General features: G+C 31.6%; 2 protein-coding genes across 2 annotated transcripts in view; one reads left to right on the top strand and one right to left on the bottom strand.

Moving 5' to 3' along the window:
* Window positions 1-354: 354 nt before the first annotated feature.
* Window positions 355-780, bottom strand: LOC134687994 (uncharacterized). Its single transcript, XM_063548460.1, has one exon. It carries the CDS (start codon window positions 778-780, stop codon window positions 355-357), a length of 426 nt encoding a protein of 141 aa, XP_063404530.1.
* Window positions 781-2,042: 1,262 nt separating this feature from the next.
* The window catches only part of LOC134687590 (polycomb protein EED-like), a 31,958-nt gene continuing 13,595 nt past the window's right edge, over window positions 2,043-20,405 (top strand). The window contains exons 1-10 of the mRNA XM_063548004.1: window positions 2,043-2,171; window positions 5,528-5,659; window positions 7,067-7,159; window positions 8,469-8,534; window positions 9,442-9,564; window positions 9,975-10,056; window positions 11,100-11,191; window positions 11,810-11,943; window positions 12,851-12,956; window positions 13,254-13,412. Of these exons, the coding sequence (XP_063404074.1) occupies window positions 2,073-2,171; window positions 5,528-5,659; window positions 7,067-7,159; window positions 8,469-8,534; window positions 9,442-9,564; window positions 9,975-10,056; window positions 11,100-11,191; window positions 11,810-11,943; window positions 12,851-12,956; window positions 13,254-13,412 (1,086 nt within the window). The 5' untranslated portion in view covers window positions 2,043-2,072. The remainder of the gene's footprint in view (window positions 2,172-5,527; window positions 5,660-7,066; window positions 7,160-8,468; window positions 8,535-9,441; window positions 9,565-9,974; window positions 10,057-11,099; window positions 11,192-11,809; window positions 11,944-12,850; window positions 12,957-13,253; window positions 13,413-20,405) is intronic.

Consider the following 20,405-nt stretch of genomic DNA (forward strand, 5'->3'; position numbering starts at 1 on the left):
CACATGTTGCTACACTGACATAGCGGTTACTCCAGTATAAGAGAGTCTTTTGTATTAAAAATGTTTAATATTACAGGAAAAAGTGTAACCACATTGTGTGATAAAAATATAATAAATCTCATACTTAATAATACATCATATAAGGCACTAAAATTATCTTCCTCTTTCATAACAAATTGTTTTAATGCAAGAAGTAATCTATTACCTGTAAGATCGTTGTGGGGCTCATATGGAAGGATCCTATCCTTTTTAGCCCACCATATTTTGGTACACTTTCAAAAACTGATACAATGCATGATTTGGTGCATTATTTCACACAATTAAAAGTTATATATAAAACTATTTGTGTCCTCATCAATTTCCTAACTGATACATGACTGACTCCCAGTGACGGTCTATACTAATTTTAAAGGCTTCCACAGTTTTAGATGAAATAACTTCAACTGGTAGGTTATTCCAATCATTAATAATACGTTGTGAGAAATGTCTTAATCGAAAAGAAGTGTTACATCTAGGTTTTGCTAATTTCCAATTATGCCCACGGGTATTAGTACTGATGACAGTAAAAAATCTTTCATAAGATATATCTTCGACTCCTTTTAATATTTTGAACGCTTGTATCATATCACCTCTTCGCCTTCTGTGAGTTAGGGAGGGTAGTTTAAGTACTTTTAATCTGTCTTCATAGCTTAAATGTCGTATATCAGGAATTAATTTAGTTGCTCTCATCTGCACTTTTTCTACAGCATTTAAATATCTTTCTTTAAATGCGGATACCATATTGTATTTCCATATTCCACATGTGGTCGTACCAACGCAACGTATAGTCTTAAAAATGTATATTGATCTTTAAAGTTAAAAGTTCTGTTAATCAGCCCAAGTATACTATTGGCTTTATTTATTTTACTTGATATATGTTGCGAAAATTTAAGATCATTTTGAAAAATAATTCCAAGATCCTTTTCTTGTTCATCTTTAGTAATATCAATATTGTTCATAGTATAAACATTTTCAGGATTATTTCTTCCATAGTGGATTTGTTTACATTTGTTCACATTAAATTTCATGTCCCATAACTTGGACCAATTGTAGAGTGCATCTAGATCATTCTGTAAGACATCAGATTTAGAAGTAGGTGCATAAATTTTTGTATCGTCTGCGAAAATTTTTACTATAGACTTCACAACATCTGGTATTGTAATAGATTTTCATTATACCTTTAATCGTTTATTCACATAACGTAAGGGTACCCAAATTGCACCGAGTACCCAAATTGCACCTATTTAGAAAAAAATAGCAATAAAAATCTTACAAGATTTCCTAGAGACTAAACAAGTTGTATTTTTATGATTTGATACTATGCCCGTCTTTCAACATAGGTAAACATATTTAGTTATACACAAAACGTTCACAGTATTTATCAACAGATGGACTGTTTACTGAAAAAAACAAAATGTACGAAAACGTCACCATGCGACGTCATCAAAACGTCATCTTTTTAAAATTGGCAAATACAATATATTATAAGTATCCATTTCGTAAAATATGAATAGTAAGCATGGACAAATATCCAATTGTTCAAAATATTTGAAGAAATTAAACAAAAGCTTATGATGATGTAAATTTAAGCATGGATGCAATCTGGGTACTCCTCATTACAGAATCATGGATAGTTTGGAGGTTGATTCAAACCCATTTTTTAATGACTCAATATATGGACTAAAAATTAAATTGGTGTACGTATATAACAAAGAAGGATAGGGCTACAAAATAAACACAGTATGGACATTTTTTTCCTGATCATAAAAAAACGTAGGTGAAAAAACTGTCAAAATAGGTGCAATTTGGGTACCGTCACGTTATATATATATATAATTGTTTGTATTTTACTACCATGTATAGCAAATTGTTTATCCATTCGGTCATTACCACTTATTGTAAATGCGTTTGTGCCAATAAAATATTGTCTATATTGTCTATATATATTTTTTTTGAAAAAGTAAAAACTTTTCCCGCTCGATTGGTGTTGGGTCAAGTGATAGTCATGTGACTTGACAAAGAAAAATTTAAAAATGTCGGACAGCGAAGAAAGCATGTCAACAATGCCAGTGTTACAAAAAAGACCCAAAATATCCCTCCCAGCAAACACAGACGGCTCAGGGGATGATCAGGTTAATTATATGTTTTTGATAACACTGGTCTTATTTGGAAATTACGATTTTCAATCAGAAATAAACAGCTTTCGGATCTCTAAAACAGTAACTGAGTAAAAGAACAAAATTTAGCCAAATTCTAAATCTTCATGTTGATGTTTCTTATTAGCCATATCACTAGAATATGCTTGTTCTGTCTGAAACCCTTAATTTACTGAGGATACAAACAAACTGAGAGAAAAGGTGCAAAGAAGGGCTGCTAGGTTTTTCATAAACCAACAAAATGGCAACATAGAAAGACCTGTTAAATAGACAATAATAGTGCATTGACTTGACATATCAACGATATAAGGATGAGACTTAGAAACGGGGAAATGCGAGGCTGTGCCAAGCATTTTCCCCGTTTCGGGCCAAATCATTATATCGTTGATATGTCAAGTCAATGCACTATTATTGTCTTTATACTGCAATCTGAAAAAAAAACATTTTCTATTGTTGTTTAGTGTGTTAATGTTATTTACTTTATATAAATATTTGGGGAAAATCCCCTTTAAAATGCCTCATATCACACAGGAGGAGAAATATACAACAAGATGAAATGTACATTATTACCTATTGAAAACCGCAATCAATAGTGAACGAATTCGTTTGTTTACAGACTAAAATATCAACAATTAACATAAAACATAATGATTTATAAGTTGCAAAGAAAAAATAATAATAAGTGAAATATGTCTTCCCAAATTTTTTCAAAAGAAACAAGTTTGAGTCGTTAAACGCATCGTTGTTTACATTGGAAACAAGAACAGGTTGAAGAGGTCGTATGAATAATTAAATATAATTTCGACAATTTCTATTTAAATATTCATGAGGAAAAGTGATATCAGGTCAGTGACTGTATATGACATAGAAATATACGGTCAACACATTTTGACTGCTCAAATAGAACGAGTGCAGTATAAATCATTTTAAATGGAGAGAATTCGCACACAGAAAAATTGATGAATGCCTTGTCATGAGGCAGGCATTACCTGTAAAAGCAGTGGCGGATCTAGAAATTTTCATAAGTGAGGGCCCACTGACTGACCTAAGAGGGGGCCCGCTCCAGTCACGCTTCAGTGATTCCCTATATAAGCAAACAAATTTTTTCCCAAAAAGGGGGGGCCCCGCCCCCCCCCCCCCCCTAAATCCGCCTCCGAAAAGGGACAAAATTCATATGCATTATTTTTTCTTAATTTAAACATATTTAAACTTCAAAATGGTTAAAAAAGACAAGAAATACCACAACATTTCCGATTTTGGTTCTGTTGTTAGGATTTATAATAGTTGTGACGTTACTTATGTTGTGACGTCATATTCAATGTAAACAAAAAAACGCTATCATCAGGTCATGTTTTTTTTCATATCAAAGAATTATTGAAAATTAAAAAAATGTATTGTGTTCCTTGAACATATGAACATGTCGAAACTTGGAACCTTCATATATTTTACTATGGACTGATATATATATATACATGTATATATTTTACTAAAAATCTCCTGACAATGAGTCCAGAAAAGGAAGTAGATTTCTGCGCAAATGAGGGAATTTGAAAAAGTCTGAAAACAAAAAAGTTATTGATTTTGAGTACCATAATTGGGGACTTTGTGCCTATATAAAATCACATATCATCTCTTTGCAATAAAAAAGGCCAGAAAGACTAATACAACCGCTCAGATAGTCCTAGAACATATACACAGTCTCATACACAAATTCATCCTGCACAAATACGCCAACAATCATTTTTTCCATCAACAATTAAAAACAGAAATAACCTTTCTCTGAATATTGTAATGAGCAAATAAATTTTCACTATACATACTTCTTCACAAAGTATTGTGCGCACTACAAGTGTCGGACATAAACTTTAACATGTTGAAGGCTGTGAATACAAAGTAGAAGAGAGAAGAAGTAGAAAGAAAATCCACTGATCCCTTTGAATGTAAAAGAAAAGATGTGATATGATTGCCAATGAGATAATTGTACACAACAGACAAAATTACACATAATTTAACAACTATAGCCTAGGTCACCATGCAGCCTTCAACAATGAGCAAAGCCCATACCGCATTATCATCCTGAAATGCATGAAATATTTACCACTGGTCGTTAAGCAACCAACAATCAAACAATCAACCATACCCGCCTATGATACCACATAGTCACTTGACTCAGCTTCATGTACAAAAGGCCCCAAAATGACAAATGTAAAACTATTCAATGTTCATTTAACTGGTCGGAATCATTTGAAGCCAGGCCCGTAGCCCGGAATTTCTTAAGGGGGGTTTGTTGAACTCACAAACTCTACTTTAACAGTCACAATCCGAACAGAACATTGACTTTAACAGTGCTTATTTGTTTTCAAGGGGGGGGGGGGGGGGGGGGGGGGGTTGTCCCAACCCCCCGAACCCCCCCTGGCTACGGGTATGGAAGCTAACACTATTTTTCTATACTGACAAATATCAAAGATGTCATGCACATATGACAATGTATGACACCAAATTTCACAAAAAAAGTGCTCCACTATTAAAGCTGAAAAAACTTGTGCTTTTTTTTTAGCTGTATCATTAATATTAATGATTCAAAATAAAGCAATTACAAAGTCTCCAAACATACCAAAATTTCATATTAGTTTGTAAGGACTAGAAGGAATCCCATCTTCAACAATATTAAATGCAAATATTTGATGTTTAACATGTAAATTAAGAAAATTGCAAACCATTCATTATGATCATCATTATCAGGTCTCCAGGTTTACTCTGGGCAGGCTTGATGGAGGACCCTGACTTTTTTCACTGAAAATTTGGAAAATTATACTGTCACTAGTAATAGTCATTTTTTCAACCACTAGCTTTATGCTGAAAAATTCTCAATAAGTATTAAACCAAGTAAACATGTCTGTCTGACAATAATTTGACAAATTTAAGTTTTGCAGAAAACAGATCAATGGAATACAGAATTTGTAAATCACATTTAAAAGTGTCTTTTTGACCTTCCAACCCTATTTTTTCCCCATTAAATGAACCTTAACCATGCTAACAGAATTTTACATGAAAAACTGGACATATGTATTGTATCACATTATAAACATTGTACCAATTACATTACTAGTGCACACTATACATGTAGGTGTGTGGGCATATCTTTCATTGGGAATGCCAAAGACCAAAAGCTGTAGAAAACAGTACTAAGTATTAGTCAAGATGAAAAGGTCAGGATTTTAAACTTCTTATCATAGAGCTATTCTGATTGCAAGACAGAACCAAGTCTTGTTAACATGCATGACAGGTATGGCACCTATTCTTTGATTTCTAACCATTTGATATTTTTGTAGGATGATATTTCCAGTACAGCCAGTACTATCCTTGATGATATATCAGAGAGTAGCAATGTCCCACGCAGAGGAAAAGGAAAGCCCAGAATAAAAAGACCAAAACTACAGTTCAAATATGTAAATCATGTCAAGGTAACTTTTTTATTGAGATAGTGAACTGACATTCACAAATATTATTGTCACAAATGTTAAATTCACACTTATTTGTGTACCCATGAGCAGGACGGGGGTGTGTGTGTTGAGAATAAAAAAAATACCTTTCTTGTGTACCCATAGATGGAGAGCGATAACAAACACATGTCTTATATACATGATCTACATGTTTTTTTTTTTAATGATATCCATAATTTTATTTCTTAAGATTATACATGCTATAGGTACTTTTTCTCCAGCTGCACCATCTTGGGGGTTATCTATTTGACACTTAAGAGATAACTGTATTGTAGCTTTAAGGACGTCCATCGGTAGTTTTACTGTCGCAATAGGGTATTTGCGACAGTAAAACTACCGATGGACGTCCGCAAAGCTTCAAATACAATACAGTTATCTCTATTCTAATGCAAAACGAGTTCATAATTAAATTTCAATCATTATTTAAGTGTAAAATCTTCATTAAAGAAAATTCTGCGAAAAGATGTTATCTTCTTTGGTCCCTACACTAGGTGACGTCATACATGTCTTAGGTATTCTTCTGGCGTCAAACATAAATACCGGGCGTTTTCTGGCTTCTGTGCCGCTTCAAAATGTAATAAAATTTGATAAAAAGAAGATTTTTAGGCGCAACAAGTGAGTGTTTTGTTTATTATTGTAGCAATAACATGTCAATACATTTTGAAATTCAAAATGTCGGCTTCCTTAGTTACAGACAAGGAGATAGAGAATTTTACGCTTGCTGTCATCCAATCAGAACAATTGTTACAAAATAATTGCATTAGAATTATTAATATACCTGTAAAAGTATGTTATTGTTTTGTATTTTCTTCTTTGTGGAGTTTCCTTATGCCATTCATTTGCCATTTAGGGATTAGAATGATGTGATTTCTTAAAAGTGTCCTTTAAATATATGTTTCAGAAAAGGAACAACTAACATGTGTATGGTAATCTTACTTATATAACAGGCAACTGGACTACAACTGCTGTTTGTTGTGAAAAAAAACCCAATTGTGAATTAATGTCGAGCAACTTAAGTGTAGATTGTATAAGAAGATGTGGTATGAGTGCCAATGAGACAACTCTCCATCCAAGTCACAATTTATAAATGTAAACAATTATAGTTCAATGTATGGTCTTCAACATAGAGCCTTGGCTAACACAGCAATCTAAAAAGGGTCCAAAAATGACTAGTGTTCGACCATGCAAACAGGAAAACCAATGGTCGAATTATATAAAAATCGAGAAACGAGAAACACTTATGAACCACATCAACAAACGATAACCACTGAACATCAGGTTAATATCTTAAGACCGGTGCAAACAAATGTTATATATATATTTTACAGTTTATGTTTATAGTTTATATCTTGATTTGAATCTTTCCAGGAAGATCATGGACTACCATTGTTTGGTTTATCAATTAATCAGCTGACCAGAGAAGGAGATCCAATAGTGTTTGCTACAGTAGGAACAAACAGGGTAAATTTTATAGCTTGATATTTACAAAAAATGTTTTGTTTAAGCTTTTCATCAGTAATGTAAGTTCCACTTTAAACCACATAAAAGGAGTAGCTGGACTAAACATTCTTAAATACAGATATGTTGTGAATATGTCATCAGACTGTCATAAAGGTCATAAATGTCAACACTTTTAGGGATATATCATATTAAAAGAAGGCTATTTTCAGCATATCTAGTCTATTTACGTGTTATTCTTTCTAACAGACTGTACAATTCCAGATATATATATAACAAATTAATGAAAGCTTGTTTTGATATTTTTTCCCTAAAGAGTAGGTTCAGTAAGAGCCCTTTTTGGCCCCAAAATATGGCAGTTTTACAAAATTGTTAAAATGTAAACTTTTAGTTATTTATTGGATAGTAGAATGGTTCTGCTACATAAATATGGGCTGTTTTTGACAATATAATGCACATATATTGGATACTAGCACCATTAAGTCATGCTTAATTACTGAAATCTTAACAATTCCAGCATTTTACTTAAATTTTAGACGGTTTCTGTGTAAAATGAAAGTGGCCGCATTCGTGTTCATCCAAAATATTTAAATGGAAGTTGTATTTGATGATAAAACATAACATATATAAAGATTGAGGATGAACACGGATGCGGCCACTTTCGTTTTTGACAAAAACCATCTAAAAAGTGCAATTTTTTTGCATATTTGGGAGATTATTTGAGCTTGAATCGGATCGTTTTCAATGACAAAATAAGTTAAAATCTTTCACAAAAATCAATTGAATCATATAAAATAGACACTTAAGTGTTTTAAAAGTGGTCAAAATCTTTTGTCAGATGAACCTGAAATTTGAGGCCAAAATCGGTTCTTACCGGACCTACTCCTTTAATTTCACTAAAATCATTGATGCTATATATAGTTTAATTCAAATAAGAATGAAGGATGTTTCTGGACTTGATGTAGGAATTCGTATTATGACGTATCAATACATATTGCTGGCTTGTTCACATGTTACATGTATTTGTATGCTATCATAAATTTATTATATATATTATAAAAAAGAGGTATCAAAAGAATGTCCTCAAATAAGAGATAAATATTTCTTCAGTTTTGAAAAGATCCATCAACTGTATGTATCCTCTCTTCATGTTCTATAACAAAAAATATTTTTATTGTAATAATTTTTAACTTTTGATAATTTTGTCAAACATACAGTTCTAAAGATGAATGTTGTAATTACTTGCCATACTTGCTGTTTAATTGTAGCATCACAATTTGAATTTTTAAAATGATTTTTTCTGTATTTGTAGGTAACTTTGTATGAATTACAAGACAGTGGGAAGATCAAATTATTACAGGCTTATATAGACCCATCAGTATCCTTCACATTCCATATTATATATTAATGCTACTTAATTTTATGTATTTTACCATAATCATTTCTTGATTTAGTATATAAATGCATTTGTTTAAAAATATTATATTGTTTGCTTTGAGGACCAACTCTTAATCAGAATTTTTGATCTATCGTAAAAGTGAAAGTAAGATCTATTGAAATCACTCCAGAAGCAACATGAAAACACATAGCCATTTGTCTTACTGTTTTTAAGTCATTCAAGATCTATTAGCTTTAAAGATAAAAATAGATTTAGCAACTAGCAGCTACCTAATAGAAAGTCTGTGGACCTGTTAAGAAATGATGTTAATCATCACAATTTTTTTACTGAGTATCAAATGAATTTTTTTTTAAGTCACATACAACTATTAGATACACACATCCTAATATCCATATCCTTAATACATAATGGAGAATGTCTGATTTAAAGCTTGAAATTTGAAAATAGGGTGTTGCAAAGTGTGAAATAAAATGATTTTTTTTAAAATTATAAAACCATTATTAATTTTATAAGGTAAATAATCCATTTGTCAGTTACCTGGTAGACTGGTTCCATACCAGACAAAATTGGCTTTAGCCAATGCAAAGCATGATGAATTGAAAGTGATGTATCGGCGGTTTAACTAAATTTTCACGAAAAGTTATGTCTGATGTCAATAGTATTTAGTTAAACAACAAATTAATGTTATGAACAGATTTAAAAACCTTAAGTTACTCACATTACGCACAGATAGATTTGCTCTTTCTGCTAGCTCTCCATTGTAAATAAAAAGTAATGTCCCTCATAAGGGAGACAACTTTTTTAGGGATCTCTAATTACAAAGTTAAAGAGCCAATGATTTCAAGTAACATAATAGATAAAATGATATTTCCTTAACTTGATGAAGACAGAAGAAAATTTTTACTGTGTAGCTTGGTCTTATGATGAAGTAGGTCTACCATTACTAGCAGCAGCCGGTCTCCGAGGTGTTATACGTATCATAAGTCCTGTAACCATGCAATGTATAAAGGTAAGATTTGGTATGCCGTTATAGCTGTTATCCTAAAGCTAGCAAGTTAAAGGTTTGGTTGTATTTGATTAACCAACCACTTTTATTCAATAGTGCCTGTGCAAAATAATGATTATGACAGTTACATGTAATTGCTTAATGTTACCATGACTATCACTAAGTCTTGCTGTAAAGTTTTATTAAAAGAGATTTAATGAGCTCTATTGAAGTGTCAAGATAATAACCTGTATGTGAAATAATGTGCATATTTTTAAACAGAAGCTTGAAACAAGTACTATCTTTACATGTGCACAAAACATTTTTCTTAAGTAAGCCAGATAAATTTTAAACTCTTAACAATGAAAACTTGGGTTACAATTCTCTGATCACAACTGAGAAAACTAATCATTTGTTTTTTTTTTATGTTTCAGCATTTTGTAGGACATGGTAATGCAGTGAATGAATTAAAGTTTTATCCAAAGGATCCTAACTTGTTACTGTCTGTGTCTAAAGGTAAATATTGTTCAATTATGTTTAGTTGCTGGTAGATCACATAGAAGATTAATATGTTGATACATACAATATCATTGTTTTTATTAATTTACACATATTAATCTGATGATCATTAAAAAATGAATGGTAAACAATATCAGTTCTGAGAGCACATACTGTAAATTAAAAAAGTGACATGTGTGTGAGTGGTGTATTTTTATAAAATTGAAAAGTGTCAAAATTGCTGTTTCCGCACTCTTACTTTACTATATCTCAACCAAATAATATAAAACTTACACAACATGCTTATTTCTACAAAATGCAAATTAAGTTTTAAATTTGGTGGTGTCACTTTGATGGTTCTTCAGTTATGTCCCTTTACAAATGGAACAAAATTGCTGAATTTGCTGTTTCCACACTCTTAATTTACTTTGCCTCTACCAAATTCTATGAAACATATACAATGCTTATTACATGAACCACTATACGCAGATCAAGTTCAAATTTGAATGAGGTCACTTTTATGTGTCATGAGTTATATATGTCCCTTTATAAATTTATGGGAAAATTGCTGAAGATACTGTTTCTGCACTTTAACTTTATTTTGCCACAGCCAAATATTATGAAACTTATACAATGTTTATTTATCCACTAAACACATATCCATTGCAAATTTGGGTACTGGCACTTGCAGCCTTCTTAAGTTATGTCCCTTTCTAATCAAAACATTGCTGAATTTGCTGTTTTACTCTCTTTACTTTATTTTGCCTCAACTGAACGACATGAAACTTTAATATATACAATGCTTATTACCACCAACACAGATCAAGTTCAAATTGGGTTGTGTAACTTGCATCCATCTTGAGTTGTTGGCCTTTATGAATAGAAAATGTGCTTGTTATTTACAAGAAGGGACATCTGTGTCCCATTTACACATTATTCTTTTACTTTGATTTACACTTTTTCATAAAAAGAAAAAACAAATATTTTCTCCTTTTTGAAGATGGTAGACATAGGATAGAGAATTTGAACAATATATTTATCATTTGTGTATTGGATTTCAGATCATACACTAAGGATGTGGAATATAAAGACAGATGTATGTGTGATTATATTTGGTGGAGTAGATGGACATAGAGATGAAGTCCTTAGTGCAGTGAGTTTGAATTTTACTCTTCTGTCCCTTTCACATAGCAGAGTAGATACAACGTATACATAGTATAGGTTTTGCTCATTGCTGAAGGCTGTACAGTGACCTATAGTTGTTATTGATCTCTTGTCTGATTTGTTCAACTTGCATCAAGTTTGAATTCTGGTGGTGTCACTTTTACTGTTCTAGAGTTGTGTACCTTTGCAAATGGAAAAAAATGCTGAATATTTTGTTTCCATTCTCTTACCTTAGTTTGCCTCAATCAAATATATGACACTTATTTAATATACTTATTACCACAAAACTCAGATCAAGTACAAATGTTGGTAGTGTCGCTTTAACCATTCTTCAGTTATGTCTGTTTATAGCTTTATATGCTATGCAATTAATGCAATCAGGGGCATCATCTATGTCCCATGGACACATTCCCCATTTATTTTCTAAACAGCAAATATTTGAATACAAGACACTACAACCTAATCTTGATATCACTATTGGTGAGACTTTTTATATTATAAGAAAATATGTTAAACAGTAACTATTTCATTTGTTGATGGACTAGTTAATTATTATTGACTTTGCAGACAGACAAGATAGCTATTTACTGTTTTCCCTTCTATACAGGATTTTAGTATCAAAGGATCAATAATTGTATCATGTGGTATGGATCATTCATTAAAGATGTGGAAAATGGATAAAGAAGAGTTACAGGCAGCTATAGAATCATCATACACATATAATTCTGCAAAAACAAATAAGTATGATTTAATTAGATTTTAATTGTTATTTTATTTTGCATTTTATAAGATGAATAGTATTTGCTTGCTTTTGTGGAATGATTTTAACAAGTACATGTTAGACTGAGATGTCATTTAGCCTCAGCCACATTTTCATAGAAATGATAGTACAAATGTAGCTTTGTTGATAGCTTTAAAGGGGCACTAGCTGTCAAAATCATGGTCACCGATTTGACTCAAATTCTCATATTTGATTTATAACTAGAATCATATTCAAAACAGTGTGGTCCTGGCCATTGATTGACGACCTAAATGGGATAATTTAGGTCGTCAATCAATGGCCAGGACCACACTGTTTTGAATATGATTCTATGTTAAACATTTATCCACACTATCAAAAGTCTAAAATAAACAGTTTTCAGAGCATGGGGTAGATAAAATGTAGGTTCGTTTTGTGTGTATTTTAGTCCAGAAGCCATCTAATTAATTAACGATTTGACCTCAGATGACCTTATAAGCGATGTAAACATAAATAAAGATTAAACCAACACGTGCGATTGGATTTTTATAGGTCTGTTTGATTTTCTTTTATAGATTAAAAATAGATGGTTCTATTTGTCAATTTGTCAAACTTTAGATTTTTTATATATATCTCGTAGCTAGTGCCCCTTTAAACAAGTACATGTCAGATTGACATTTCATATAGCCTCTGTCTCACTTTCATGCTCTATTCACCAAAACTAGTACAAAAATTGTGTATGATAGGTGAACAAGCTTTTGTTAGTAAATTTATAATCCACAAAAGCAGAACATGTTACTGTGACTTGCAAAATTATCTCTTATTACATTTAGACAATATGATATATAAGTAATAATTACATGTAAATGGAATCATTTGAGATAATCAGGATACAATTGTTTTTTTCAGACCATTCCCGACAGTATTCCAGAATTTTCCTGACTTCAGTACCAGAGATGTTCATAGAAATTATGTAGACTGTGTTCGATGGCTGGGCAATTTTGTTTTGTCAAAGGTATTCAATATTTCTATGCAGATGATATTTTGGATTATAAAAGTAAAATTTCATTTTATTGAGAAAGTTTTTAAAATATGCAGACAATGTATAAAAGTTTAAAATTGAAGTAAAGGTTTTTTTTCAAACAAAGGATAACACTTGTTTTGTCCTGCAAAGAAGAAGGTAAACATGGTAAAACACTTGGAATTTTAATAATTATTATTTTAAACAAATACAGCTTTGTTTCAAATTCTGTTTCTTCTACATACATGCATTGTCATTTACCAGTTAATAAGAATGGTTTTTCTTTTTCAGTCATGTGAGAATAGTATAAATTGTTGGAAACCTGGAGGGTTACACGATTCATTGGCTGACATGAAACCACATGATAATAAAGTGACCATTTTACATCGATTTGATTACAAAGAATGTGATATATGGTACATGAGATTCTGTCTTGACTTCTGGCAGAAGGTGAGTTTAACATTTTTAAAATATCGATTTCTATATAAAAGTAAAGTGATTAAGTATGAATCAACTATCCACCAGAATTCAAATGAAGTTAATAAATTCATTAATGTTCTGCCACACGGTATTAAATCTATTAGACTTGTTCATTTACTTCTACCTTGTACAGGTATATATGCTTACAATTGCTGTCATACATGTGTATGCACCTTATCACTATTTGTTCAACATTATTGGACATGTAAAAGGTTCTCCTAAAATTTTGATATCACAAAAGTAGATGTCTGATGCCACAAAGGAAAAGTGATTGTTTAATGACCTCAATAGTTCAAGTGTTGTAGAATCTCGGATCAAGTGTCACAAATTCTTAAATAAGGACAAAGTGATCTTTCGTTTGTTTGTATTCCTGACACATAATGTTGTCATTTTATCGATATTTTTAAAATTGTCATATTTTTTATTAAGGCTGAAATAAAACCAAGTTCTAGTTGAACTGTTATACCCACCAATTTCTTTTGAAATGTCCTGTGCCAAGTCAGGATTATGGCAGTTGTTATCAAATAGTCAATTTCTAATGTTGGCGTTAATTTTAGTATCAGTTCAGTGTTTCTGTTATTCAATTGTTTTCCTCTTATAGTTGATGTGTTTCCTTTGGTTTGGTTTGTGACCAGGACTTGTTTTCGCTTAAAATCGATTTATGACTATTGAACTGTGGTATACTAATCTTGCCTTTATTTATTGACCTTTTCGATACATCATAAACTAACACGACCCGACTCCTTCTACCTGAACTTAGTTCAAAGTAAGAAAATTTTATAAATAAAAACGATTTGTATTCAGGTAAAGGCGATTTTTTACAAATACATAAAACAACCTTGAAATATAGCAATGGTTGTTACAAAGTTAGCCAAGGATGACCCATGAAAGCAAACAAGCTTATTTCCAATGGTGTCCTTGAATCAAGAATGTAATTGTGTCTGTTATATTATTAGCTCACAAAGATGAAAAGGAGCTAGTAAAAACCTTTCAATAAGAAGCTATTTGTGTCTATAAATTTTTGCCAGCCTGGCAACTCTGACAGGTCATTTGAGCATTTACCAAGACTTGGTTGCTGTTCACCATCAAATGTAAATCAAAATATCTATGGACTAAAATTTTTATGAATAAAAGGAGGTTTGTGATATGTTTATAAACAGCACCCCAATCATCCTAATCAAAAAATCAATTTTGTATAAGATTAATAACATTTGATTGGCAAACTTAAGTAAGATAGCGGAAACTAAAAATTCAGCAATTTTTCCATATTGCTAATTACCGCAAACTCAAATTAGGAACACATTTGGGTAGTGTCACTTTTATCCTTCTTGATTTATTTTCCTTTGCAGCATTTTATGCAAGCAGGGGCATCATCTGTGTTCCATTGACGCATTTCTCATTTATTTGTGAAAGTTGTCATGATAGGCCCCAAAATCCGTTGATAAAAGATATGAATACAATTCAATGAAGTTTGTTTCAATATTGCACGCAACAGTTGAGCTAAAATTTGCCTTAAAAGTAAAATAAAATTGTAAAGATATATTGAATTTCCTTTATTTCATATAAAATAACATGTATTGGTGCTGATCACTGATATAAAATTGAGAATGGAAATGAAATGATGATATATATCATTACTAAGACGTTACTTCAATTTCTCATCATGTGTTATCTTTTGTAAAATTGTATATGATTTATATAGGAACTGATTGATCAATTTATAGACTATTTTGAAAATAAGTAAATCGATTGATTAGAATAAAATTGAGAATGGAAACTTTAATAAAGAAACATTTTTTTTAATAACAATGTTATTTCAGTTTCATATCTGTTCTTTGAGAAATTTATTACTGTGATTTTTTTTTTAAAAGAATGAAGAGAAAAATTCTTCAACATAAGGCATGTCAGGGATTACTGTAAAATCAGAAATTATTGGTATGTTTTTATTATTGTGAAAAATATGACAGGGTTACAATAGTAAAAATTTAAACTTTTATTAGACAATAAAGAACTATTGTGGATTCATTTATTTTCATGGGTACAAATTTTCATGGATTGTATGTTGGTGGATATTTAATTTCGTGTTTTTGCTGAAGTCTGCATATCAAATATTGATGATTTGTTATTTGTTAAACATTTAATTTCTTGGTTCTACTGAACCCACTAAAGCCACTGAAATTGATATCCATCGAATAATAATAAATCCACAGTATTTAACTTAGCATATAGAAAGAAGAAAAAAAGAAGAAGTATAAAACTAGACATATAAAAAACACAGTTCATGCACACACCTTTTATATAAAAAGAAGGAGATGTCAAAAGTATAAGACGACTATCCACCAAAGTTAAAATTAAGTGGATGTAAGCAATTACCGCCAACCGTATCTGACTTCAACAATGAGAAAACCCATACAGTAAAGCTAGCTGTGTAAGGACCAGACATGAAAGTATGAAACAATTCAATTGTAAAAACTTATTATATATAGAATCATAGGCGATCCAGGGGGTGCCCACCCATTTTTTACACGTAAAGATGACAAAAGTATGGGTAGTTCTGATGTTGGTGACGTCTGGCTTATCATATTTAGTTTTGACTTTTATTTGTTCTCTAAAAGCTTTTATATTCTTCTATTTAATAAATATGTTATAAGAAAACAAATGATGAGGTCTAAATAAATATAAAGTAGAGGCTCTAAAGAGCCTGTGTCGCTCACATTGGTCTACGTGCATAGTAAACAAAAGACACAGATGGATTCATGAAAAAATTGTGTTTTGGTGTTGGTGATGTGTTTGTAGATCTTACTTTACTGAACAATCTTGCTTCTTACAATTATCTCTATCTATAGTGAACTTGCCCAGAAGTGACAGAGGAAAACATTTTGAAAAAATTTACAAAAATTTACAACATTTATGAAAATTGTAAAAAAATTACTATAAAGGGCAATAACTCCTTAGGGGGTAAATTGACCACTTAAGTCAAGTTGACTCATTTGTAGCTCTTACTTTGCTGTACATTATTGCTGTTTACACATGTTACAGTTTATCTCTATCTATAATAATATTCAAGATAACAACCAAAAGCTGCAAAATTTTCTTAAAATTACCAATTCTGGGGCAGCAACCTAACAACATGTTGTCTGATTCATCTGAAAATTTTAGGGCAGACAGATCTTGACCTGAATAACAATTTTACTCACATGAAAGATTTGCTGTAAATAATTTGGTAAATAAATATGTTTAAACTAATTTGGTTTAAGAGTTGTAAGCCAAAATCTCCGTTTTACCCTATGTTTTATTTTTAGCCATGGAGGCCATCTTGGTTGGTTAGCCAGATTGCTGGACACTCCTTTAAAACTAGATACCCTCTTAATGATTGTGGCCAAGTTTGGTCAAACTTGGCCCAGTAGTTTCAGAGGAGAAGATTTTTGTATAAGTTTACAGACAAAGGACGCCAAGTGATGAGAAAAGCTCACTTGGCCAATTGGGCCAGGTGAGCTAAAAAGTAGGTTTTGTATGATTGCCAATTATACAACTCTTCACAAGATACTAAATTACACAGAAATACACAACTATAATAGCTCTCTGTACAGCCTCCAACAATGAGCAAAGCACATACTATATATTCAGCTTTAAAAGCCCCAAAATGACAAAATATGAACAATTCAAACTATAAAACTAACAGCCTTATTTATGTGCAAAAAATGAAGGAAAAACATATATGTAACACATCAACAAATGACAACCACTGAATTACAGGCTAGTTATGTACACATTATTGCAAAATGAAGTTCATCTTCCTCCTCTATATTATATAGGAGGCATAGCTTCCTTGATATTTCATATGGGACAATTTCGGTTTTCTTAAAGAGGGGAGCCAATGATATTCAAAGTCATAAGTTGAAAACAAACTGACTAAACAATACCATGACAAGACAATTACAGTGCACATAACACAACATAGAAAACTGAAGACTGAGCAACACCAACCCTATCAAAAAGGGGATCTCTGTTGCTCCAGAAGGGCAAACAGGTCCTGCTCTACATATTGCACCTGTTGTGTTGCTCATGTTTGTACAAACAGACCGATTATTTTTTATATAGACCAAACACATATGAAGAAGTAACTAACAGTGACTTATATTACAAAAATTTCAATCCAGTATTGACACAAGACTTCAGTGATGTTTGTGAAACAAAATATATTAATGATGAAATTGAACAGGCAATAGTTCAAATGATAGAATATGCTTAAAAATATAAACTTGTTGTAAATAATTTGTTGGTAAATATAATTTTTGTGAGCATGCATATGTAATTGTAAGATTGAGTGTATGCTAGTTTTTTGTTTTTTTGTCTGCGAATTATATTTGACTGTTCTTATACTTGACTGTGGTCTCTTAGACATTGTTTTACATTGATGAATATCAACGTTTTTTATCGTGAATTCGCATGGTGGAATGGAATCCAGCCCCATACAAAGATTTGATTATTTCCTTTTGTTTTTCGTCTCGTATAATTCTCTAAGAAGTTAACATTAAGCTGTTTTAAAGATAAATAATATAACTTAAGTGCTTATTCTAATTTTGGCATTTTTTTATTTTGTTCTCATCTTATTTCAATTAAAGATACTTTTCACATTCTAACCAGATATAACCCTTAGTTTTTGTTGGGGTTTATTACTCAGTCTTTATGTGTATATTATAACACTGTGAATCTTAGCCTTCTTACTTTTGTCTTTACCCCATGTACTGCCCCCAATCCATAAAGCCTCATCTTGATCAATATCAAGACTCCAGGGTAATTCTATTCCCAAGCTTTTAACAACCTTACATACAATGACTTCCCCAGCATAATTTAATACATGTATAGCATGGTTCACTGAATCAGAAACTAAAATCATATCTGTAGAAGTTAGTGCAGCATCCTTTGGATAAAATTTAGCCTGGTCAGAATTGGTACTATTACAACCATTGTAGGTCCAATGGAGTTGCCCCCCATAATCTAACAATACTACTCTCCCCTCCTGTGTATCTTTTATAATATCTACAACTACTATTTTATCATTAAAAGAATTGATTCTATGTGGGTAAGTTAGCAGTCTCTGATTATCCTTATCATATTCAATAGTATGTTCTATGTCACCATCCTGGTTCATTACCACAAGTCTTCTGATACTGTCTATCGGTGTAACAGGAAGAAAGGATTCTGCCAAACCTACTATTATCTTATTATCTCTAGTGACATGTACTCCTATGGTTTTAAGTGGCGAAAAGGACTTAAATGTCTTAAACTGTCCATCTTTGGTTACTAGTTTGGTATATAGTTTAAGATCACAATCTGTAGACGACACAAGTATTTCCCCATCCTTTGTCCATGACATATCATATGTTGGTATCTGAACTTCTTCCTCTAATTTGATTTTATGATTTTCAAATTTTACTTTCTGTATCTTTTTATTTTGCCTACTTCCTATAAAGGCATTATTGGCACGAGATACAAGTAAAGATGGCACATTTTCAATATCACTACTTTGATAAGTGTCCATTAGTTCGAAGTCTGGAACTGTATAAAGGCCACCAAGTATTTGACTTCCCATTTTCAAATGCATATTGCTAGGAATAAACTTTGCCTTATAAGGTTGGATTTTTTCAACTTCATTTTCTGGTAAAGGCCTACCTAAGTTTTTGCTTGTAGAAAAAATGTCTTCTGCTTGATGAGACTGCAGGGCTTGGTTCAGATTGTACTTCCTGGTTTCCAACTCATCCCCTCTTTTTTTGATTTCTGAAAGCTCTGTTTTGATTATATTTTCAGATGGTTTCCATTTTGCTTCATGTTGTCTTAAAAGGTCTTTTGCATGTTTTGAAATAGCCTCTTTCATTTCCTTCTCAAATTTCAGGATACTCTGCCTTGTTTCTTGACTGTTTGTATCCCCATCTGAAAGTATTTTTTGTAGTTTGTCTTTTTTGTTTCTTAAGATTTGTATATTTGATTCAAATGTGTCTATAAGTTTCTTCATTTTAGATATGATATCTTTATACACTTCACCAATAGTTTTAAAGGGATGCAGTTTATGTGTCTCCACTACACATTCGGAACAGGCTGGCTCACTACATTCAATACAGTAAAAGAAACACTTCTGTTTAATATGCTTTGTACATACCATATTGTCAAGATCTACTTTTCGCATGGAAGTAGCAAAATTCTGTGTTTCTACATCTTTTAAATTTATAATTTCATGTTCCATAGATGCCTTACTTTTACTATGAATCTTTGAACAGCACAGTTGACATAGAAATAGCTCACAGTTAATACACTTCCATTTAATCTCTGTGGATTCTTCACAGAATTGACACACAGCTGGAGTCTGTGCTTTCCCTATAGACTGAGAAAACGCCATTTTGGGAGTAATTATCCAGTCACTATAGGTTTTACTTCCTCATTGTAAGAAAACTTATAAATGTTAAAGGGCAACAAGGTCATAATTTACATTTAAGTATATAACAAATAATTTATTGATCATTCAAATATTTAAAGAACTGTGGTAACAAGACAAGATTGTTTACATTGTAAAGAAATTTGAGGTCCTAATGTCATTCTGTCGATTTATTAGCTTATTCATTAGCTTATATTTTTTGTGGATTTCTTATGTACATGTTTAAATAAACCTAAAATTTATAAAGGATCAACAAATAACGTATTTTCTATAAGCTTGTATGCAGTATTCTGCAAATAAGGAAAGCAAGTATCTGTTAAAATACAATTGTCCCTTGGAAGTTAAATGTGCAAAGGAAACAATAAAGGTTTTAAATGCAAATGAATGTATAATATTCAGGTATCAAGCTCACTTTATATTTAATTTCCAGTAAAACTTTAACTGATATAATAATATGTTATATAATGCTATCATTTAGCCTCTAGTTTTACTGATGTAAGCGCAACACAATATATTTTAGCTTTGCTTAT

Source organism: Mytilus trossulus, chromosome 10 (genome assembly GCF_036588685.1).
Source record: "Mytilus trossulus isolate FHL-02 chromosome 10, PNRI_Mtr1.1.1.hap1, whole genome shotgun sequence".
In the NCBI taxonomy this organism is placed as follows: domain Eukaryota; kingdom Metazoa; phylum Mollusca; class Bivalvia; order Mytilida; family Mytilidae; genus Mytilus; species Mytilus trossulus.